At 35.4% G+C, this 23,698-nt stretch overlaps 3 protein-coding genes and 1 long non-coding RNA gene across 4 annotated transcripts; all 4 read right to left on the reverse strand.

Moving 5' to 3' along the window:
* Window positions 1-75: 75 nt before the first annotated feature.
* On the reverse strand, window positions 76-2,127 carry LOC117315308 (von Willebrand factor A domain-containing protein 7-like). The gene is made up of 4 exons (XM_033869455.1): window positions 1,905-2,127; window positions 977-1,099; window positions 452-640; window positions 76-158 (listed from the first exon to the last, which is right to left on the reverse strand). The coding sequence occupies exons 1-4, from the start codon at window positions 2,125-2,127 to the stop codon at window positions 76-78; spliced, it is 618 nt and encodes a 205-aa protein (XP_033725346.1).
* Window positions 2,128-4,988: 2,861 nt separating this feature from the next.
* LOC117315553 lies at window positions 4,989-7,040 on the reverse strand. The gene is made up of 3 exons (XM_033869795.1): window positions 6,941-7,040; window positions 6,631-6,790; window positions 4,989-5,736 (listed from the first exon to the last, which is right to left on the reverse strand). Exons 1-3 carry the CDS (start codon window positions 7,000-7,002, stop codon window positions 5,503-5,505), a joined length of 456 nt encoding a protein of 151 aa, XP_033725686.1. The 5' UTR covers window positions 7,003-7,040; the 3' UTR covers window positions 4,989-5,502.
* Window positions 7,041-9,023: 1,983 nt separating this feature from the next.
* LOC117315555 lies at window positions 9,024-10,127 on the reverse strand. Its single transcript, XR_004529716.1, has 3 exons — window positions 10,060-10,127; window positions 9,483-9,636; window positions 9,024-9,182 (listed from the first exon to the last, which is right to left on the reverse strand). It is a non-coding gene; the product is annotated as an uncharacterized LOC117315555 (long non-coding RNA).
* Window positions 10,128-14,924: 4,797 nt separating this feature from the next.
* LOC117315309 lies at window positions 14,925-22,975 on the reverse strand. The gene is made up of 5 exons (XM_033869456.1): window positions 22,753-22,975; window positions 19,645-19,767; window positions 18,981-19,163; window positions 18,602-18,680; window positions 14,925-14,937 (listed from the first exon to the last, which is right to left on the reverse strand). Exons 1-5 carry the CDS (start codon window positions 22,973-22,975, stop codon window positions 14,925-14,927), a joined length of 621 nt encoding a protein of 206 aa, XP_033725347.1.
* Window positions 22,976-23,698: the final 723 nt, after the last annotated feature.

Raw genomic sequence — 23,698 nt, forward strand, 5'->3', positions numbered from 1 at the left:
TATAGCTCTAGGCTGTTAACGTTTTTTATTGAATTATACACTGATAAAATAAACACAATACAGGGGAAAATGTCGTTACTTAGCGACACTGTCGTCACAGTTACGGCATGTCACTGTTCCGGACTTGGCAACATTCATGCTAAAGGGGGCGAGGGTTCCTGTGATGAGAAAAACAATTTTATAGTTAATTTGTTTTTTTCTTTTTTCCCCAAAAAATCCCTATAGAATATATGACATCAACAAAAGTCATTTTGTACAACACAAACAAATTTATCGATTATCAAAACACAGATCAATTTTTTTTCCAATGCTGTTTGTCGTTATGAAAAATCAGCGATATAATTACATAACGCAGTAATATCGAAATTTATTTTCCAAAAACTATCGAAAACCCTTATTATTTAGAGTTAAAAGGACAATGACAGCAACCACTGTATGTATGTACACTCACCGAAATTTAGATACGACTGTCTACCATTCACCATCATCTCTATCCAGTTCGTGTTACTGTAGAAGGACTGGATGATCATTAAACATTTCCCCACTTTATCCACCACGAGATTCATCGATGAATTATTTAACGATGCTGTTGATAAGATTGACGCTATCTCTTGTCTAGTTGACTTTACAAGTCTATCAGCTGTATAAAAAGTAGAAGGCAAATTTTCAAACTTATTATTAATCCGTACTTTTCAAAACAGACTTAACCAATTCCATTACCGAAATAAACAATCAATTAGATGAAAAGAGAAGCATCCTTTTGAAATTGCAAACACAATTGATAATGAAGTCCTGAGGAAGGACTTCTCATACCTTTAGAAATAATTTCTTTTGCTGTCATTGTTAAATTTAGTTTTTTTTGTTTTTTTGTTTTTGTTTTTTTTTTGTTTTTTTTTGTTAAATTAACGTGTTGTTATTTATTTCTTTGATCTTATTCTTTTCATCAATATGTGCGCTTCAGAAAGAAGGGACAAACCTTCCACTATCCTCTCAGAGTTGACAGTGTAGTCAGGGTTGGTAAGATGTGTCTTGTAGACCTTCATTACGGCTTCTGCAAACTCCCGAGCTCTTAGCTGGTAGGCTTGGTAACCGGCCGTATCTGTGATATTGGGTTATCAGGAAACAAAGTTTAATTTTATTAATTACACATTTCTTCAATCGAGAATTACATCCTATTACATATTTGTCTGATCACATCCATAGCCAACACTTTATAGATAGTTGTTAGATCGCACGACACAACGCACATACCTCATCCGTACACAGCACAAACATTTTTTTCGCAAACCCATGTCATTACATGGCATGACTCTGTAGTTCGGTACGATCGGTCGATCAACATTGCGAAATAACAAATATACAGAACGTGTCTATCAAGGTCGTGTGTATATAATACAATCAAAATTAAAATTATGTTATCTAAATTCGTTTTCTCATGAAACAAAATAATGTCTACGCACAGTGGCCATGTACTTTAATTGTATGTAATCAGTCTTCTTCAACGTCGGTAGGTCCAATATATTGTACATAACCACGGCTGTGTGTCCCCACGTTTTGGAGAACAACGAAATGCGTGGGATTTGTTAGACTAAGAAAAAACCATAATGGTCAGTTCCTTACTTATTAGAGGTAAAAAACGGGTAACCATAAAGACAAATTTAAAATAGACTGCCATTATCGCAATAACATCTCGGTACGTCACGGGCAAGGTAATAACCTTCTATGCATATATTCAAATTAAAACTAACAAAGCGACTAATTAACGAATTACATGTAGAATTGAATTATTTATTTATTCAAAAAATAAGTTAAATTAACCGTCATTTTTCGTGATACATTATGATAAATACTGAAAACAGCTCAATTGAAAGACGTTTGAAATCAACCAGAAGTACATTAGTTACCTGATCCAAAATATTCCTTGACAAGGATTTGAGGATCTGTCGTTGAAGTGTTATATATTCCACTTGAAGTCAGAAACTTGGCGGCCGCCCTCTCCACTCCCTCCAGTGTAATACTCTCGTGAGTGTACATAGAGGGGTCATCTCCTTGACCAATGGTCGGCTTAAACGCGCCAGATTCAGCAGTTAAAACTGACCAAATCAACATCAAGAACATGACCGCCATGCTTTGTAATTATGCTCCACAGGCTACCCTACACTAGGGAAGGATAACGTATGTTATAGAGGAATGACTTAACTGCCAATAACTAATACACGACCGCCTAGTTACTACCAAAACATTACTGACAAATACACAGCAGCTTTAACTCTGAAATAGGGTCATATAATTTAGCATAGGTACAATAGAATAAGTCCTAGATAAATTACGGTTTAAACATAGAAACGGTGACATGAATGTTGTATATGTACATTTACTACTGCTTTAACATAGAAACCGTTGCGAACAATTGCTCTAGACTTACTTAAATGACATCTTACTCTTTTGACCGTGAGACCGATCGATTTCTACGTTAAGCTAGGCAATACATTACTCTGACATAGACAAAGTTATCGCGTTTATCGACATGTAAATTGATCAATTACAGGTGCTTTAGACAGAATTAATTGAAATGTTATTGCTTTGCGCTTGTGAATTCGAATATATACATAGACGATACCAGGCCGTAAAGCCTACAAATCTACTTCCTTATATCAGTGATTGGTCAAAATGCCACAGGAGTCATCGTGCTGCATTTATTAGTGTCTCGGTAAAGATTTTAGGGGGAAAAAAACACAAATATATATAATGTATGTTGTAATATTTATTTATTTATAAATTTCTTTATTCATTATACAGCGTATCTGTTTCATCTTTTTTATCCCAAATTACTATTGCGATTTGTGTCAGACTCAAAAATATATTCAGACCTTTCTGTCGTATACACCGCCTGATATTGAGTATACCTTTTTTTACACTTATTGTACATGGATGCAATATGGATGCTCGTTTACGAAAAGCGTAGCATATATAAAACTAAAAGAGAACTAAAAACAAATACATAAATGTATCTCATAATAAAATTACAACACAACATATTATTTGTTTCTTATACATAGTTCACACCAACGGCGTTTTGATGGCGCTTTAAAGCGGCGTGTAAAGCGGCACCAAAGCGTAACAAAGCTTGATTAAAGCGTCAGGGTCGTAATAGATCGTGGGAAAGCTTGGAGTAAAGTTGAACATTCGGCTAGAGCGCCAAAAAATTTTAAACTGTTTAAAAATTTTGCGCGCTCTGTCACGAATTGATTAAAGCGCCGAGAGCGTATCAAAGCTTAACAAAGCATAAAGAGCTCAACAAAGCTTGACTCAAAGCGTAGGAAAGCTTAACAGAGCTTGGTTCAAAGCGGGGACCCCATTCTTCACGGTCTGTCACCACTTGACACGCTTCGTTGAGATTTCTCAAGATTTGCTACGATCTGGCATGAAGATCAGACACGCTTTGTTACGCTTTGTTACGTTTTCATGAAGGACTCTCACGCTTTCCCACGAATTGAGACGCTTTGACCAAGAATTGACACGTTGTGTTAGGCTTTGTTACGCTTGGTAAGCTTCCTCACGCTCTTTCACGCTCTCCTACGATACCCCCGTTCTGTTTCCATCCCTATAAATAGCAGCAGCAGCAGCAGCCCGCAAAAAACGTACGAACAAACCCTACTACTATGCAACACTAACAGAGGCGCAAAAAGAAGAGGTCATTGACTGGCTTAAAGACAATCCCTCCATCTACTCAAAGAGAATGACAGATTATAAAGACCCGCAGAACAAAGAGAAGCTAGGGGAGGACAAAGCTGCTGACATGGGTGTTGAGGTGGCAGCCCTCAAAACTTTTTACAAGTCCAACCGTACCCAGATGAGCCGCCTAAAGAGGACTCTCGGGAAGTCGGGTGAGGGTGCTGAGACAGTCGAGGACCTGTCTGCCACGGACAACTGGGTGTGGGAGAAGTTCTCCTTCCTCAAGGGCTAGGATGTAGTTAAACAATAGGGAGACAAACATCATGTCTTCTTCAGATATATCATGCTCTGGTACATCTGGAACCTCTGTATCTTGTTGTTCCGCCATCGTGTTCTTCAAAGATGCAATGATTTTGTGGATCTGCAGCATCTTTATATAGGCTTTTGCGTAACAATGCATAACAGAGCTTGAAAACCGTATCAGAGCCTGATTTAAAGCGTCATAATCGCATAAAAGCGTAATAAAGCGTAACAAAGCTTATCAAAGCGTGATTTCAAGCGTAACAAAGCCTGATCAAAGCGTGACCAAAGCGTGACCAAAGCGTGAGGAACCGTTACAAGTCGGGAAATAATTCGTCCCCAAAGCGGCAACCAATTCGTATCGGAGCGTATCAGAGCTTATCAGAGCGTAAGAGATCGTGATATTGTTTGAAAAGTAAACAAAAATGACGGCGCTTTGCTCGCTAATTTAAAGCGCTGCATTCGCCGTTGGTGTGAACTAAGCATACTAAATATTATATGATACGGCTCTGATTTCAGCTTAGCTTGAAATATTCAGTATATTTATCTACAACATTAATGTATTCCCATTAAACAGATTGATCATGGATTGGTATTAAACAATGTTCTGGTTATACAAAAATAAATGTACTAGTTAAAGTGGTTAATACAAAGAGGTTACACAACGAGTGGGTATTGTATAGTGTTTCACTCATGTTAGTTATTTTTCAAACATTACAAAAACAAATAACTAACGAGAGTGAAAGAAATAACATGTACAATAACTAAGTGTTGTATGACCTATTTCCACGTGAACTGTTTTGTGTCAACGTGTGTGCCTTTCACATTATCAGGTGTGGTGTAAGGATATGGCCTAATTTGATGTGCCGCTAATTAATATGCAAAACTGGAAATATAAAAATTTATTACAATTAATAACAGAAATAAGTAGGTTTATTCTTTCAAAGCAATCATATATAATATATATATATATATATATATTCAAGAATATAACAAAACAACTGCGAACTACTTCCTATGCGTTATCATTTCGAGGATATCGTGAAGAAACCTTCAAGTGTTATCCAATCGAATTGCATTGAGCCAATTGATTAAAAAATAATTCCGGTCAACGGTCACCGTGTCAACCAATCAAAACGCATTTAGAATTTATTCCACGTGTGGTTTAACTGAATGTTTTTCAACAGTTGTAATGATTATTTCATGCATTGTGAGTTGAATAAGACCAACCTATTGAGGTAGAAATACAATTTTCTAAATGAAAGCCATTAAGCAATTCGCAATCTTCGTTTTTTGCTTGTTTGTTGTTTTTGGGATGGGTGGTGTTAATGAAATGCTTTAATTTGTTTGTTTGGTTTTGTTTGACAAGCTAATAGAATCGATTATACATATTGCTTCAACGAAATCAAACTTACTCCAAGTTGACCAAGTTATCAATCCATGACATTTACGGTTTATACGATTCATTCAATTTTTTAAGAATAGTCAGGTTAAATATTCCAAAATATCTCAGAGGGCCACTGATTTTCAATATCTGTAATTGTAATGCATCTTGGCTGAGTTGTATGCTGGCGTTGACATGTCCACATTTTGGAATGTATCTTTCTGTGACAGTTTATTGTTTTTCCCGTTACATGCTTTAAATATCATTGCTCCAACTGCAACGGCGACGATGACAGCTGCAGATCCGACCGCGATACCAACTACAAGTCCAATGTTTGAACTAGTGTTGGTGATAGGCTCTTCATTTGACTCACTCTCCTGTCAAGACATATTGATTATTCATAACGATTACGTATTTAAAGAAAATATAATACATATCGCTACTTAATGATAATCATATATATACATTATGCTGTGAATGTCTGTAATGAAATAAGAAAAATGAACATATGAACAATTTATTCATGAACGATAATTTTGATATTATTAACATTTTTATTATATTTATATTTTTTCTTACTGTCATCTTCAATTATAAAACAGTTGATGGTCAACTTCTGCGGAACTTATGTACAATACTAATAGAGCCAACAACTTTATATCCGGAATGAAGTGACTTCCCCTCGGATACTAAATGACATAAATGGATAAGTCGCATACCTATATTAATTGAGACATTTTGTCACTACCAAAAATTACAAAGGAGCCTTGTCACTTCGAAAACATTATTTTTAGGCCTAAATTACACCACAGTATTGCAGATGGCGTCAAATTGTGGGATCGCTTTCGCTACTATGGTATCTAATAGCATTAAAACTACATTTTAATAGTGTTTTTCGAGTTAAACAGTATCTAATGTTCTTTATTTAACAAAACAAATATTTTCCCGTTTCATCGTGGCATATGCAGTTTGTTTATTATACATGTACATGATTATTTTTATTTGAATTGTGACAATCTGCGTTCTTAGATAAGTAACTTAGTTACGAAATTAGTTAAGCAGGCAAGTGCATAATCTATTAATTTGGTTACATTTATGGCCAAGGGAACTTGAATAGCACAAAGCCTGTATCTGTATTCATTAAATGTGAAAAAAAACTCTTTCGTCCGACTCCTATGGGATAAAACATTTTCTGAAAGACCCACCTTTTATTCTTCTGTGGAATCATATATTTAATTTGTGATGAATGTATAGAATAGAATTGCACCTACATTGCGATGTGCATCGTTAGAACCGTCCTCTATGACTTCTTCATTAACCACTTCATCTACAACTTCGTGGTTTGCTGCTACAACGCCTTGTGACGTCTCGCACCTAAGTCCAGCTAACGAACTAGCATTCACTGTGAAGTTGTCTTGACAACATGTCCCCCTAAAGAACACCATAATGTTACGTTGCTTGGCTTCTTATAATTAAAATGTTAATGCTAAAATATTATTAAAATAGTGTCTGTAGGGTGTTGTTTCAGCCACCTTATGTGCATGAATTTATGACAAATATAATCTCAAAAGGGGGTATTACCTGATATGTAAACGCTGGCTATCGGTAGAGTCAATGGTCAATGAAACGTTTTTAACGCTCATGTAAGTTGATATATCAAATGAAAAGACAGCTGTGGCCGACCATGTGAATAAAGTACAGTTTCTTCCGGTATTAGCCATTCTGCACTTCCGGGATACGAAGGAAGAACATATAGGGCCAGTAAACTATGTAATGACATGAAAAAATATTCACGAATATTCCATAACACAACTGAACGTATTGCATGTTAACGTCTAGTATTCATGGTTTTCAATTGGGTTTCTCTTACTAGTATAAAATGTTTCACATTTCAAATTGTATCACGTGATCCGAAGATAATCATTTTATGTGTATCGTATTGTTGTTATGACTTGTAATGTATGTTTGTAATAGACTTATACACGTATATATGCTGGTTATTGATTAGCTTACACATCGATCTGTTATAGATAAATGTTTGATTCATCCATTTTTTTAATTATTCGTCCTACATTTGAATGGAATTCAGTCAAGCTTATTTTAAATGAATTTAGCGTTTAGCGAAAATATACTTTATTAATTTATTTCTTTATAAGTAAGAAATCGTATCAAGCCTGTTCTTCTTATGAAAGTGTCGTTGTGAGTATAATTAACTTGTAAAACTTACCATAGCTGTAGATCTGCTCGACTGAAGGACAGAGGTCGATCCTGACCGTTTCACGCTCACCGTGTATGTTCTACAAAATATGTAGCAAATGATTACTATATGGACTATTATCTATTATGCAAAGTAAATATCTAATGCATCATCTTTTGAAAGTTATAAAGGTATTTTTTAAACTCAGCATTGAATAGTTTCAAAACGTGTTTACTTAATGGAAGGATCTATCTTTGAACAGTGAGTTTTTACTGCAAATGATATGTACATTAATTCCAATTCTGTGGGACTCGATATCTTGAAACGTCCACTTGTTGAATTCCCGCCAGGCAATATATGCTGTTGTGATGTTGAATTTTGAACTCTTGCTTTGTCGTCGACAATGCTGACTGTGTAAGACTGAGAGGTCATGCCCAGATTACTTAGTTTATAAGTTATATTGTGTGCCATCCCGACATCAAGGTTCCCTGTAAATCACAAGTATATTCTTATTATGTTGATATCAATCTATTCGATACATGTCAATATACAGACATTATGGAAAATATGTACGTAGTTTATAGAAGAAATACCCGTTGGTTCGGAGAAAGGCGTACTAAACAGAAAAAAACAGCATATGCATTGCTATTGGTATAACACATGTGGAAAAATAAAAATCAGAGAGTAGCTTAATCTTTTAAGAATAGTTTTGTACAATTACTTTCTTCGACAGTATTTATAGGTTATTAAAATGTATTAAATATAATGGAATTTTTATTCGTTTGATCCATTTTATATGTACTCTTTCACCTTATAACCCAAACGAGTTGCATCTCACTTAAGTTGACGGAGTTATCATACATGTATATGATTGTATAGAGATGACAAGTATCAATTAGCAATCGTGTACGTGACGTTTGCTTATTGTACAAACAAAACATATCGGAAATATTCTAATATAAATCGTTCAGTGTCATTTTAAAAGTAAGGAAATGTCAAACATTCTCACCGACAATAGGCTCTACAAATAAGTCCACACCAACGGGAGTAGTCAATTTACTTGACGTTCGTTTAAATTTGAAACCGTTTTGATCAATACCGCTAAGCTGTACATAGAAGCTCTGAAACAAATATGAAAACTATTACATTGTTTCACTAAATTGGTGCTTAAGTCTTAAACCGTACTGTTTTTTTTTTTTTTTTTTTTGTTTTTTTTTTCTTTTAAAAGTGTAGATTTCTGATTTATGTTTCCCAATAAGATTTTGTATAGAGATCAAGGCATGTTTGATCTTCGTAGACTACATGTGATACAGAAAGTGGTAATAATTAATTAATAATCAATATTCAAAGACAGACAATTATTTGTTGAATTAGAAAGGGAATTAACACATTCATGTGTCGACAATGTATAGAGAGAACATTTCAAATTTAGATTTTAAAAGAGCATATCCTTTACCTTTGATGGGATACTGATTCGTACATATCCACTTATTTTCGAAACCTCAAACGCGATATGCACAGGATGATTGTACATGACCGTTCCATGGTCGTCTAGTAGATGTAGTCTAAACGATGAGAACGACGAGTTCAAATTGTAGGCGAGGACTTCCAGGGTGTAGTTTTTACCTGTGGTCAATTTTGCAAAATAAGTAAAAGTTAATTGACTTTGAAGAGGGATATTACCTGAATTTTGTCTATACGTATATTGGTTGACACAGGTCTTGTAGATCTAGATTGCAATAATATCTAACCATTTTATCGACTTGGAGTTAGAAGCATAGATTAGTAAACAAGAATGAATTCTCTTACTTTTGTATTCAAGTGATGGGTGAACGATATACACTCAATATGTTTTCCTTTTTTATATTAAATATTGAAACACTAATCAATACGAAACAAAGAACTTCACCAGAAAAAAAGACCTACCTACAATAGGGTTTCGGTCCAATATATACGATATTCCGAATTCGTCTGTTTCTTTAAGTTGAGTGTCGATGTCAATATTAGTGGAGGCTGTGACGTTAACTTTCCATGAGGAACTCTGATAGCGGGTCAATTTCCAAATACCAGTTGACGGTTTCTTTAAAACATATCGAAATAGTAGTTGTTATTTTTTGTGTGTATTTTATTTAATTATCAATCTGCTTTTTGCCGAAAGGACACAGTTATGAACTATTATAAATCAAACTATTATATATTCTCTATAGAAAAATATTGTATTGCCTAAAATATTTCAATTTTTTTCCGAGCATACAAAATCATTTTTGATGCAGACTCTTTTCATGATATTCGAATTACTTCTTAATGATCATTATTGATATTCTTTGTTTGCATTAGTATTTTAACAATTATGTATGTCTTACTTTACTCGATTCTCCATTTAGTTGTTTTGATATATCTGCATTCCCATTTGTAAATTAACAGTGTTTTTTATAGCTATCTTCTTATGGAAACATTAAAGCTATGTATCAGGTATTTCTACAGTCATCACATACATGCATACCTGAATTGACATAGTCATTCTATTGCTGGAGAGATATCGCTTAGCATGATCCGTTGGGAATGTCTGGATGGTTCCTAGGACAAACTACAAAACGACAAGTCTTAGAATGACAAAACAAACCAGGAAATTCTCACGATATTAGCCAAAGAAAGTAAAATCACATGTCTATTTCCCTAGTTGTTAATGCCTTAATTCCGGCAAATAAAGTTTTCTTTTTCCCCCATTTGAAATTGATGAAATTATGTGATTTTATGCTTGATATGAAGCTGAGAGTAGAAAAAAGTATGTGTTTCTGTTATGGTAATATATTATTAGAATATAAACGGGCCCGCATTCCGGAAACCATTCTCGTATTCAAACATGCAATCTTTTTTTAAACTAACTTAAATAAAAATCATAGAAATTAAAAAGGAATGTTTAGAATAGTTAGACATTTGAACGCTGCCTGAAATTCCTTTAAATCACTGAAACATGTTAATCAAGATATCAGATTTATTCCTAAAAGTATTGGACCCTGATAATGTTTTCATGAATACAGGTACCGACCTTCAAATCGTTGCAATTGTTTTCGAAATGGAATAATTTGCATATAATCTGCACCAATACTATATACAAATAAATAAACTACAATTGTACAACAAGACAAAACGCTTACCATTTGGAAGTGATAACGATGCATGTGATTCATGACTAGGTCCACTGATGGTAATAACGAGGACGGCTGTGTCACTGTCCACAATTATATCCATAGTGTCATTGTCTGAGATAGTCAGGACAAAGTAGTCGATAATGGCTTCAGAGGATGGAAAGTCATTCTGAAATATTTAAATTATGTCGTTTTTTTTTTTAAATATTAATGCTTAAGTCTGTTGAAAAAGTTTTTTCCACAGGAATAATTGTTTGAATGTCATGCAGATACATATCCACAAATACTCCCTTATGCTTTATTATACAATTAATTATATTTTAGTTATGACATCAATACATTTAAAAGCCATATCGCTGAAAGTTTTCCACTATTAACAGATATATCAATATTTGCATAACAGGTTGATAAAATAATAAAGAATAACAAGGTATGGATGAAATAACAAGCAAGACGTGAAATGTTTTAAAAGGGAGTAACTTGTCAAAGCTGAAAGGTATCTAGAAAACTACAATATGAACGACCAATTTTGATATTAAGCGTCAGAGTTATTTCCACTCTAAAGATGTTCTTTCGCATAAAACTAGAACAATACTACTAGTTCTCAAAATCAGTGTTATATACGTGTCTACATTTTATGTAACCGCCTGGATATACACTCGTTTAAGAGTGTATTCAAGTCTCTTTCTGGTGGTTTTACCAAAAGATACAGTTCAATATTGTATCGATATTTAGAATAAACCACGTCGAAAAAAAATCCAAAACGGTACTCAAGTCCTAATAATTTGATTTGCATACTATTTAATTATACTTAATCATAATTTTACTCTTCAACGTTTAATTAAAACTTAGTAAACTTTAAAAAGCCCTACTTGATGTTGGGAATTTCCGCCAACTTAAAAATATAACAAAAATAGTTCCATTAAATGAACTCTTATGTTTGGGTTTTCCCCAAGGGGAGAGTGAAATCACTTTCGTTATTTTCCTTGCTTATTTGAATGATCAATAATGCATCCATCCTTCGTGTCAAACAGTGCATTACAAAACGGGAGACGCGTAACAATTATAGGTCATCGTCATGTGCAATTTGCAGCAATACTTTACACAATGTAGATATTTATCCATTGATCAATTGCGTAAATGAATGGATTACAACATCAACCCTTGTTTTCAATATTATATCTATTGAAGCATCGTATTCACCTGCGCGGCTCAAAACTGTGCATTACTTACGGATTCTATCTAAGCAAGAAGACCGGATAGCATTTGGCTGAGATGAATAGAATTGATACAACCAATTACCCACTGACCGTTAATATATATACCTACCTCGAAGATACGATCGAGCACTGTAGTAACCTCACTATGGCTAACACGGTGAACAGATCCCCCAGTACTGTCAGCAAGTGTTTGAAAGGACGAGAGACTTCTTTTATATCGCAGTTTTACGCCTGAAGAATAAATGAAAATAAACTTTGTCATTTAATTTCAAAGTATATAACAATGGTTAGACTTTCTTCACGGTTCGCTATACGGACACAATAACAAGAAACCATACATCCTAGAAAATGTTATTCAACAATCGGCTCTTGCTCTTCTGAGAAAATGGCATTAGAATAATTTTGATTCTTATAGTGGTGTATGAAAGCGCTATATTTAAAAGCCAAGATAATACTTTTTTTAACAAATCATTATTTTTTTAAGTTTTCATATGAAGACCTAAATGCAGTCATATATTAAGGCATTTGCTGAATGGGATATATGTTATAATTGAGATAACATATATCTGATGTGTAATTAATACCAGTTTTTATGTTGTTCTTACTTCTGCGAAATCGGCACGTTCCTGTAAGAATGAACACCAGTCTAATATGTTTTGCTTTCGCCTCGTGAACTAAAATGTCAGTCATATTATCGTCTTTTGCATCTGCATCCGTGGCAAGGTAGATCGGGGAATATTCACCAGACTCTTTGATGGCTGAAACATATACATTTACACATATCTATAAAATGTCTTAGCTATAACGCAGCAACAATGCATACACAATTCCATACTCCATCATAACAGTTTGTGTTCATCTTATTTTGTCACCAACTGAACACATGAATATAAACATACCAGCTAGTAGTCCTGACAATGCATATTCTGGGCAATCCCCTCCTCCTGACGCAGTCAATGCATCTATCCATCGTATCATCTCGAATCCGTCGGTCGTATTTCTAACTCTGGTAAGGCTTTCTGAAATATATGACGGATTTGCATGTTTTTTTCAACAGTATAGCATAATTTATTCGCGTTAAAAGTTTTGACTTAAACTTGCCGCAAACTTTTTATTTGTAGGTATTACGCTTTTTTATAGGATTAACGACACATTAGAAATATGAGGATTATCATAAATTTTAAAGTTAGTATGTGATCTGCCTAATATGTGGTCGTGATTAATATCACGATTAGGCATGAATTTCTGTATTTTATCAGATAAAAAAAAATTACAAAATTATGAAAGAATAACGAAATGATTTCTTCTTACTTCTAATTTAGATTTAGAATATATTTTACCTACTACTTCCATTTAGATAAATTTAAAAGTTTTTAAAAATCATTTCAGAATCATGGCGATCGGCTTCCTAGTTCCAAAAGTTTTCTTTTTTACAGTGTTAATAGATATATAAAAAATCTACAAGAATAGCGATGTCTGCACGTCCTGAATAAATTAAGAAATGGAAATAAAACCAAAACTACAATTGTACGCAAAAATAATAAGTCGAAAAACATACCAGGGTCACTGAATGTGGACAGGACATATTTATTTGGTTCATTAACAGTTCCAATCTTTCCTGACAACTTGCCGATTAGCATTTCCTTAACGGAATTGATATCGCCAGCCATTGATCCAGTAACGTCGATGACCAATCCCATTGATATTTCCTGTTTCGCTTTCGTCAGTCTTAATATCGATTTGATTGTTGTTTCGTCCAAACCCCTCAATAATCCCGATGCTTGAAAGATAAAAATGACAAAATCACTGCCGTTTGAAGAGCATCCTATAACAGATGAAAGAGAAAATGTAGCGGCCAAACTGGGATTCGAACACGGGACCCTTTGAACTCTAGACGGACACTCTACCAACTAGGCTACCTGGTTGCCAAAGATCAACCCAGACCAGTTCCATTACATTTCTCTCTCCATTTTTGTCACGTCATCACCCCCGAAAAGCACAAGTTCAGGTATCCCCTTGCTAAGCGTACTCCAAATGCTTTAAACAAGAGTTGGCAAGCTCGCCAATTTTGAAGCAGGAGAACGATAAAATGTAGAGGCCAGATCGGGGTTCGAACACGGCCCTCCGAACTCTAGACGGACACTCTACCAACTAGGCTACTTGGTCGCCAAAGATCAATCCAGACCATTTCCATTACATTTCTCTCTCCATTTTTGTCACGTGATCACCCCCGAAAAGCACAAGTTCAGATATCCCCTTGCTAAGCGTACTCCAAATGCTTTAAACAAGAGTTGGCAAGCTAGCCAATTTTGAAGCAGGAGAACGATAAAATGTAGAGGCCAGATCGTGGTTCGAACACGGCCCTCCGAACTCTAGACGGACATTCTACTAACTGAACTACTTGGTCACCAATGATCGACCCAGTCCAGTTGCGCTATGTTTTATATAGTCACATCAAAACAAGGCATAGTTTGAGTAAAAAGCTAAAGACCAATACAAAATGTTTAAGCATACACTAGCAACATTTTTTTCACGTTATAATACTTTAAACAGATATCCAGGCTTTACATTAACAGTATTTACAATGCATAAGCTTTATATTAACATACCCTTTTACGCATGCTACGTATTGAAAAAAAGGATTAATAATAATGACAAAGAAATTTTCTGTCGACACAACTGGAACTTATACACTACAACAGACATCCGATTGCATCTTGGTTCGATTGTTATTATTGTCAGGAAGTCTTATTTAGGAGTTTGGGTTGAACTTATGAGTAAACTTACCGTTTTTCGGTTTAATAGGGGGCAGTAGTTTACTATAAAATATATTTATCGCATGGATTGTTGAATAGCACATTTGAGTGTTAGTTTTTATTTGTGTATATTTTTTCGGCCCCTGTGGTCGTCTGTCTGAATCTCTCCATTTCGTTTTATCCGATATTACGATTAACTAAACGATTGCCTTAACGGCGGCTTTGTCCGTTGATCAACTACTTTCAACCGGCGCAGCTGAAATAGAGAAAGCACATCCTAAAATTGTGTTGATCATTTTTAAGACGAATCTGTATGAAAGTCACACAGGAAGCTGTCTCGGGGATATTCAGGAAGATGTTATTTAGACCTTTGTTGTTTTAAATTCTAAGCAACACAGGCCGCCCTCTTGCCCCCTAGGAAGCAATATTGTAGGGGATCAAATCGTGACCCGACTTTCACCAGTCAGCATCAATGCTCTCACGGTAAAATGATACGAGGACGGACTGATATGTCGTGAGCCTCATATTGAAAGATTTGAATTTTGCAGGACATATTTTATTATTTTTCAACATAATCCCCTTCAGTATCTATACACTTTTGTAAAACTCCTTTTCTTGGCTGTTCAGAAAGTCATTCACTGCATGTATGACGTCGTCATCGGACAGAAAGTGGGTGCATGAAATAGCTGTTTTCAGTTTCGGAAAAAGATGAATGTCTGGTGGAGCGAGATCAGTTGAATAAGGCGGGTGCTCAATCAATTTAAAGCCACAATCGTGAATGGCAGCCATGACAATGACAGAGATGGAATAACACATCTTTATTGAGCTTTCCCCGTTTTTCCGTAACTGCCTCAGAGGTGAAGCATAATATATGCCATTGATTCAGCAGAATACAATCTGTATCCAAGAAAACCGAGGCCATAGCCTTCCAAGCTGATGGAACAGTCGTTGCCTTTTAAGCGGGGAGAGCCATGGTGCTTCCATTGTTTCGATTGTTGTTTGGCCTCTGGGTAAAAAATGATGGACACATGTTTCATCCATAATGACAAATCTGTGAAGAAAGTTGTTAGGATCTTCCTAAAAAAATACGTTAAGCACGCAATAGTGTGCGCCCGGTGTGCTTCATGTGCTTCTGATCAACTGACAGGCCTTCTCGGATTGATATGTGTATATAGGATCGGGATATTCCACTCGGGGGTCACATCATATGTGTGCATGTAGGATAGGGGTATGCTACACCAGATATATACAATTTGTTGAAACCAGCGAAATATCTCTTACCTTCATTCAAACGTCACATTTTCTGAGGAAATAATTCAGATAATTGATTTTACCAAGCACATTTTTGATTTTCCTACCATAGCAACTTTTTTTGCAAACTCTAAGTTTCCATACACATTTCAGTCTGTCATTGGACAACTGCTGAACGAATTCATATTCAGAAAACAATTGCCATAACTCGACCGATGTTTTACATGTCCATGGAAAATTGTCAAGAGGGAAAGGAGAAGATCCTTACCCTCCCTTTCAGCTAAAATTAAAGTTTGCTTTACCTGTTGATATTCATGTTCGACACATTTGCAGAAACGACATATCTATTTGCAAACAATGATGGTAAAAAAGCCATACTTGCGTCCATGAAGAACGCTTCCGTCGCTCTGACCGCCGTCAGTCCGGAGATGTTGTGTAAATGCGCATGCGGAGACCAGGACCAATCCGGAGTCTCCTTGTTTATCCCACCAGTTGCTGCTGTGTTCTTCCCTAAGTCTTTCACCCCGCCATGACTGCATTTACCCTCAGTAGCGTGCGTGTCGGCTAAATGCCGTTTATACAAATTAAAGCAAAGTTCAATTGCATGATATCAAAATACGATATTGTAAAATCAAAAGGCATTCGTGGTATTTAATGTTTAAAATTTGTTTTATTCCGTTTGCGAATAGTTGCGACGTACAAATATATGTTATGGATAGATTTCAGTTTCAATAACTTAAGATCAATAAAAATGAATAAGACTCAAAATCATCAATCTCACCTGGCGGTTTTGAATAATACAGCTGGCCATACAGATATCCACTAGTCAAACTGTCGTGAACTAATAAGTTATCGCTACACGAACTACGAAAAGAAAGATACATGGTTAAAACAGAAATAGATTAGGTTTAGGATCTTAAATTATGTGTCGATACACTTGGGTATTCAGGTATGGTATTTAATGTCTCTGTTTAGCCAACCATCATCAGGTGGTGGCCTATTCAAATCGCCCTGCGTCCGTGGTTTGTGGTCCGTCCGTCCCTCCGTCTGTCCGTCCGTCAATCCCTTCGTCCGTCCCTCCATAGACAGTTTTTGTTTTTTCTCAGAAAGTACTTTAGGAATCTTTCTAAAATTTCATATGTGTGTTGCCCTTGATCTCAAGTTGTGCGAATTTTTGAGCTCATTTTGGCCAACAAGCAGCCATCTTTGATTTTGACCATTGGAATTTGTTATCGCTATATCTCAGAAAATCCTGAAGGGATGTTTCTGAAATTTCACATACAGGTTGCCGTTGGTCTCTAGTTATGCACATTTCACTTTTCGGACCAGTCAAAAATCAACATGGCCGACAGGCAGCCATCTAGGATTTTGACAATTGAAGATTGGTATCGCTATTTCTCATAAAGTACTGAAGGGATCTTTCTCAAATTGTATACGTAGGTTTCCCTTCATCCTAAGTTGTGCATATTGCATTTTGGGATTAATCAGAAAACAGCATGGCCGACAGGCAGCCATCTTGGATTTTGACAATTGAAGTTTGTTATCGCTATTATACAGAAGGTACTGAAGGGATCTCTCTTTAATGTCATATGTAGATTCCCCTTGGTCCCTCCTATTGCATTTTGGGACCAATCTGAAAACAACATGGCCGACTGACAGTCAATATCGCTAAATCTTATATTTCATATATATGTTTCCGTTGTTTGAAAAGTACTGGAGGGATGTATCTCAATTTACATAGATTAGTAAGAGGAAGGAGAAAATAGATACAAGATTAATCTGACATGGAACATATAAAGATCAATCAATGGTGGGCGCCAAGATCTCTTGTTATACCATAATAACTTTGATTTTTTTTTTTAAAGTTGTTTGCGCTTTCGTTGCATATTTAGACAAATGAATCGCCGAGATGCGACGAAAGCGCTAAAGACGTGCTGTCGACCTTACTATTTTACTATATATGGTGTTGAGATATTCATTAAATTCTTACTCCTGAAAACAAAGATCATCTCATGGCTATGGTACAGCATTACCACAAATAAATACCTCGCCATAGTAAGCCTGCGGAGAGTTCAAATATTTAATCAAACTTGATGGATATGCCATTCAAATGTTTTGTTTGTTTGTTTGCTTTATTTGTGTTTATATACATCTACTCTATAAAAGCAACTGGTAAAATCGATTACATCCCTCGAAATCATTTTTATATACTGTGCTTTAGTCCTTTGTGTTAGTATGGGAACTAAAACACCCCTGATGACTAAAACACCCATATGAGCTAAAACAAACTGAACTCTTTATCATTTTCCACACGACGTAAGGGTTGGGATTTTAACCGAACGCGCCTTTACCATTTTGATAAAGTCACTGGTTGAATTAGATGAAGCTGACCATAAAGAGTACACAAAAACGTTGACTGCATCCGTTCATTTAGATTAATTTGAGGTGAATGGAAAGCATATAGGTGAGATTGACAGCTGTCGGGTTGATTTACACCTTCACGTATTCAGAATGTTTTACGCTAAAAGTATCGGGTATATGTCTTCACATGAACATGAAAGTCGCAAGGACTGTTCAACTACTCCAGCCAATCCATGAATATGCACTGATTTACATTCATTCTAGAAAAAAGGAATTGCGTATGAGTTTGATCAAAAGAACCAACTTACTTAACGACATTGTCGTCGCAGTTGCGACAGGTCACAGTTTCTGGCGATACAACATCCATGTCGAACGGGACGAGGGTTCCTACATAGGAAAAGGAGGGAGATCCATATAAAACATGCTGATTAATAACTGAATAATTAATCAATTCACGCTGAATGTCATTCCAATGGAGCGTAAACGTTAATAATAACGTATGTCAGGGTATAATATGTAAGAGGATTGCACACCAATGCACTCCAGAAAAATAAGTTACTTTCCTGGAACAAAATAAAATACAGATATTAACGGTAAAAATGATAATAACAATAATTAAGGGCGTCATGTCACCATTGAGCATGTTTGGCACAGTTAACTTTCACGATTTACTGAAAATAAACTCACCGAAATTTAACGATATCTCTCCACCATTTATCTCTATCCAGTTTGTGTTACTGTAGAAGGACTGGATGATCATCAGACACTTCCCCACTTTATCCACCAAAAGTTCAATTGATGCATTGTTTAATTTTTCAGAGCTCAATATGGCTGCTATCTCTAATCGTGTCGTCTGGACAAGACTATCCGCTGTACACAGAAAAACCTCATTTTATGTTTAAAAAAAACAAATCTAAAAGCAAAAAACAAAAGAAGCAGCAAAACACAAAATTCAAAAACAAAAACTGCATTATTACAATTACAAAGCAGAAAACAAATAAAAACACAATTTGTGTGTGTGTGTTTTATTTAAAACTACAACCTATGGTAAGTGATGCGCAAATATTCCTTGCTTGATATACATTCATATAATGTTGACAAATATTGACCGAACTTTTCACCAAAAATGATAACTCGCTTAATTCGAACACTCGGATAACTCGAAGTTTTTTCGTGGTCTCGTCGACTTCGAGTTAACGAAGTTCCATTGTATAAAGAAATGAAGATGAAATGACATCATTTTATTTTCAGTTTATAAAAATGTTTAATGTTTTCGGAGGTAAGTACTAAGATTTCTCAAACGCAATTAACTTAAATACTCACACTATTTCAAAAAAACATGTTTACAAACCTTCACGTATTCTCTCAGAGTTGACAGTATAATCAGGGATCATACGGTATGATCTATAGACACTCATTACGGCTTTCGCGAACTCCCGACCTCTCTCCTGGTAGTCCTTATAGCCTTTAGCATCTGCAACATTTGCTTATTCATGAATTTATATTTACATTGTGTAATGTATTTGCATATTTGTCGTTAGTAAATCAAATCAAATTGTTGTGTATGATACAGTTTACTACAATTCACACTTTAAGAATACAGGTCAGGATGTTCTGGGTAAAACAAATCAAAACACCGACAAGTCAGCAAAGACCCCTTCTTATGGCAAGATATCCCTTTTATTGTCAAGAAGACACCTGTCAACATAGCTTAGGTTGACATTTGGACCTAAACAACATTTGCAAGGAGCAAAATATGTATTTTACATTACTATGATGTGACTCTTGTTTCCGTCCATCTCCATGTTTGCTTGGCTAACAGAAATGTAAATACTGTACCAGGTGCAATCTTCAGTTTTTAGTTTTGATATGTTTTATTTCGAAACCATCTCAGTTAGGGGCGATGGTTATAGTAGAGATCCACATTTGGACCTAAATGGCCTTGACCTTTGATCTAGTTAGGGGCTGTGGGAGCTCATTATGCTTGGCCATATGCTATCAGGTGATGATCTGTGGTGAATGGTAAGACACCACCTACTGGTGGCAGTTAGTTGTTTTCGAAAACCTAAGGTAGATCACTTTAGAAATGACACTACCCTAATTGCTATTGATGGCATGCGACTCCTTAATGTTGTTCAATCAATAGATAATACAAGGAGAACGATTGTACATGTGACCTTGATCTAAAGTCAGTTGACTCCTTGTTTATTTTTCTCCAACCTTGCTTCATACTAACATAAATTTCTTCATCACTTAATAGATTCAAAATATGACATTGTCTCAGCGACCTTGACATTATATCAGTTGATCTATTGTTTATTTCGAGACAACCATTCCTTCAGAGTTTCATTAAAAAATGTAAGGGGAAAAGACACCTTGATTCTTTGATTAATTTGACTTACAGTGCTTCAAGGTTTCTTGACAAAATGTGAATAAGTGAAAAGACGCAAGTTTGACCTTGAACTTTGACCCAATGCATAAACCGTTGATCATTTGATTTCTTATTTAGTTTTAACCAGTAATGCTTCACAGAGCTATACAGAAAATGTTCGTTAGTGGAAGCTAAAAAACTTGACCTTGACCTATAACCAAGTGACCTTAACCTTTGGTCTGGTAACCTTGTAAAGATCCATGCAATAATGCTGCTTGGTGTCACGACAAAATGTTCATTAATGAAAAGTTCCAAAATATTACCTTGACTTTCGCCTCTTTGACCGGGACTTCCGACCAAATGATCCAGACTTTTTGAGTAGACTCTTCATTTAATTCTGAACATGTTTGCTTCATCACGTTATAAAAATAATGTCCATGAGTGAAGAGTGGGGAAATTTGACCTTGCCCTCTTTAATTGAATTATTTTTTACCTGAGTGTGTCTTATTGTGAACTGAACATCTTGACAAAGTTTCATGTAATTCGATCAACAAATACCAAAGTTATAGTCAGGACTTAAATTGGTGGCCATACAGACAGAGTGATTAGTACATTGCTGTCAGTTACTTCCGGTATCAACAGGCCTAAATAACTTTCTAAACTTGTGAGCATTTAATAATATAATCTACTACAAAAATTAACTAATTTCACAAGCTGTGACGCTACCAATGCCTTATATAAGAAATGTAGTTGAAACAAAAGTATTCTGGATACGAAATCACCAAATTCAACGTCGTAACAGGGGTTCAGTTTCGAATTTTGAGAATGCAACTAATGACAACACTAAAAGACCAGCATTATTAAAAATTACAAAGAAAAAAAGGAAAAAAAATGTAAATCCTAGGTATTGATATGGTTTTAAGTGTGTATACGTACAGGGTTTTTAGTGTTGTGTCTAGGGATCATTGATGTCAAAGGCCTCCCATACCCCAAACCCCGCAACCCTGTAAACGTCGTCTACTAGCAACAATGGTCTGATTAGACATGGAATCAGCTTCAAAAGAAAAATCTTTGGAATCGTTGTCACCTACTGTAAGGTCGCCATCAATTTAGAATTTTAGTGTTGATATTCTTAATCAATCTGGTATATCCGGAACAATTATCGTTTAACGCCACATATCTAAATGTTAACAGTGTACCAATAATCAAAAAGCCTTTATTTTCAAACTATAAGATAATGTGCAATCGTTAACTAATTTGGGATAATCTACACACATATGTGAAATATATATAATAAAATATAAATAATAATTTTGTTTGTTTGTTAAATTTAACCATTTTATGAGTGTATCGTTTTAGATGACAATGATATTATTTCTTGTGGAAAGTTCAGCTGTTCTTGTATTGAGCTCACTGACGTCATGACGGCGATACTCAAACGCATATTTGTAAACATTGGACTACCAGGGGCGTAGCATCCATTAGAAAAAAAAGCCCGGGCTTACACTTAAGAAGTCCTGCCTTTATGTTATGGTCCAACATTTCAAGTAGCCTCCGAGAATTGTTGATAATTCCAGAAAATATACCACTGTGTGCTATATATAATAAAATACATGTCTAGTGCATTCTGGAATAGCTATCATATCATATTATATTATTGTATTATAAATTTTGAAATTATTATCTCGGAAATCGATTTCAAACCCTCATAACATTTTTGAATTCATCCCCCCCCCCCCCCCCCCCCCCCAGACCCCTCGCCTGGGCTTACACATTTTTGTTGGCCTAGCTACGCCCCTGACTACTACTTTGTGTAACATAGAGACGGTATGCAGACGATTTTTGTGACAGAAAGTTCAAACAAGTTCAAAAGTGAAGGATTTTTATTTTTGATATGTTTTGTTAAATAAGCTATTTACCACTTATTTCACAAGATATCTGGCATTCTTTTAGTGCTTCTCTGAGGTATCGCTTTATAAACAAAGTGGATAAATTCATTAAAATAAAATATAGATCAGTCTACAATGATACCCCCGTAACGACATTAGAATAAAATGCAATAACGCACACTAAACAAAAAGTACTAACCTGATCCGAAATATTCCCTAACGATGTCTTTAGGGTTCGTCGTTGAAGTGTTAAATATGCCACGTGATGTTAAGAACTTGGCGGCCGCCCTGTCGACTCCCTCCAAAGTAATACTCTCATGAGTATACATAGAGGGGTCATCTCCTTGACCGATGGTCGGCTTAAAAGCCACAGACCTAACGGCCAGGAATGACCTGATATACAACAACAGAAATACCGCCATATTTTGTGGTATTAACTATTACATTAAGTAATTTACCCCTATCTTACGACCTTCGACTGCCTTTGGTGGTGTTTTGTTTCCTATATGATGTTCTATGAAATGTACATGATATTTATAGCTGATTCAAATAACAATAGTACAACCTATGTTTACTTATGTCGTAAATGAACCTTAACTAAGTGCTCCTTTTGTCAACAATGAAGAGTAAAATGTACGAGTACTTCCTTGTAATATCCATTTGTTAAATTGTGTTTAAACATTATAAAAGAGATAAGTAAACCAGTAAGATTTTATTTATAACATGGGCGAAAAGAATTTCAGATGCTTATAAATTAGCTAATATCCATTAAAGTAAACGAAACAATATATTTCTGTTTAAATTTCAGTTCATAATATATATACATAGATATAAATGACGAAGGAAGGCAAATTTGTATCTCGTGCCCTGACCGGGCCTAGAACTCACGATCGACGGCACCCAATCGTCTAGTTGGTGCCGTAGATCATGGGTTCGAGGTCTGGTCAGGCTTCGAATTCAAAAGTTGTCTTCTTCGTCATTTGTATCAATATGCTATAAATCAAATGATTAGCACAATGTATCGCATGCACTATGTGTTGGTGACCCGAAGGTAGAAATTTGAATTTCCTGTCGTAGTTTTACTGTGACAAATATATGTTATATCGGCGAATTTATTATTGACCGAGGGGATCGTTTTCACAAAC

Source organism: Pecten maximus, chromosome 17 (assembly GCF_902652985.1).
Source record: "Pecten maximus chromosome 17, xPecMax1.1, whole genome shotgun sequence".
Lineage (NCBI taxonomy): Eukaryota > Metazoa > Mollusca > Bivalvia > Pectinida > Pectinidae > Pecten > Pecten maximus.

Excerpts from the sequence above, each read along its gene's own strand:
- LOC117315308 (XM_033869455.1), bottom strand. The coding sequence starts at position 2,127 with ATGGCGGTCATGTTCTTGATGTTGATTTGGTCAGTTTTAACTGCTGAA. Across the intron at positions 1,100-1,904 it reads CAAGGAATATTTTGGATCAG|ATACGGCCGGTTACCAAGCC; the intron begins GTAACTAATGTA and ends CCAATATCACAG. Across the intron at positions 159-451 it reads ACAGTCGTATCTAAATTTCG|GAACCCTCGCCCCCTTTAGC; the intron begins GTGAGTGTACAT and ends TTCTCATCACAG.
- LOC117315553 (XM_033869795.1), bottom strand. The coding sequence starts at position 7,002 with ATGAGCGTTAAAAACGTTTCATTGACCATTGACTCTACCGATAGCCAG. Across the intron at positions 6,791-6,940 it reads AGCCAGCGTTTACATATCAG|GGGGACATGTTGTCAAGACA; the intron begins GTAATACCCCCT and ends GGTGTTCTTTAG. Across the intron at positions 5,737-6,630 it reads CTAACGATGCACATCGCAAT|GAGAGTGAGTCAAATGAAGA; the intron begins GTAGGTGCAATT and ends ATGTCTTGACAG.
- LOC117315309 (XM_033869456.1), bottom strand. The coding sequence starts at position 22,975 with ATGGCGGTATTTCTGTTGTTGTATATCAGGTCATTCCTGGCCGTTAGG. Across the intron at positions 19,768-22,752 it reads TAGGGAATATTTCGGATCAG|ATGCTAAAGGCTATAAGGAC; the intron begins GTTAGTACTTTT and ends CAAATGTTGCAG. Across the intron at positions 18,681-18,980 it reads AGAGATATCGTTAAATTTCG|GAACCCTCGTCCCGTTCGAC; the intron begins GTGAGTTTATTT and ends TTTCCTATGTAG.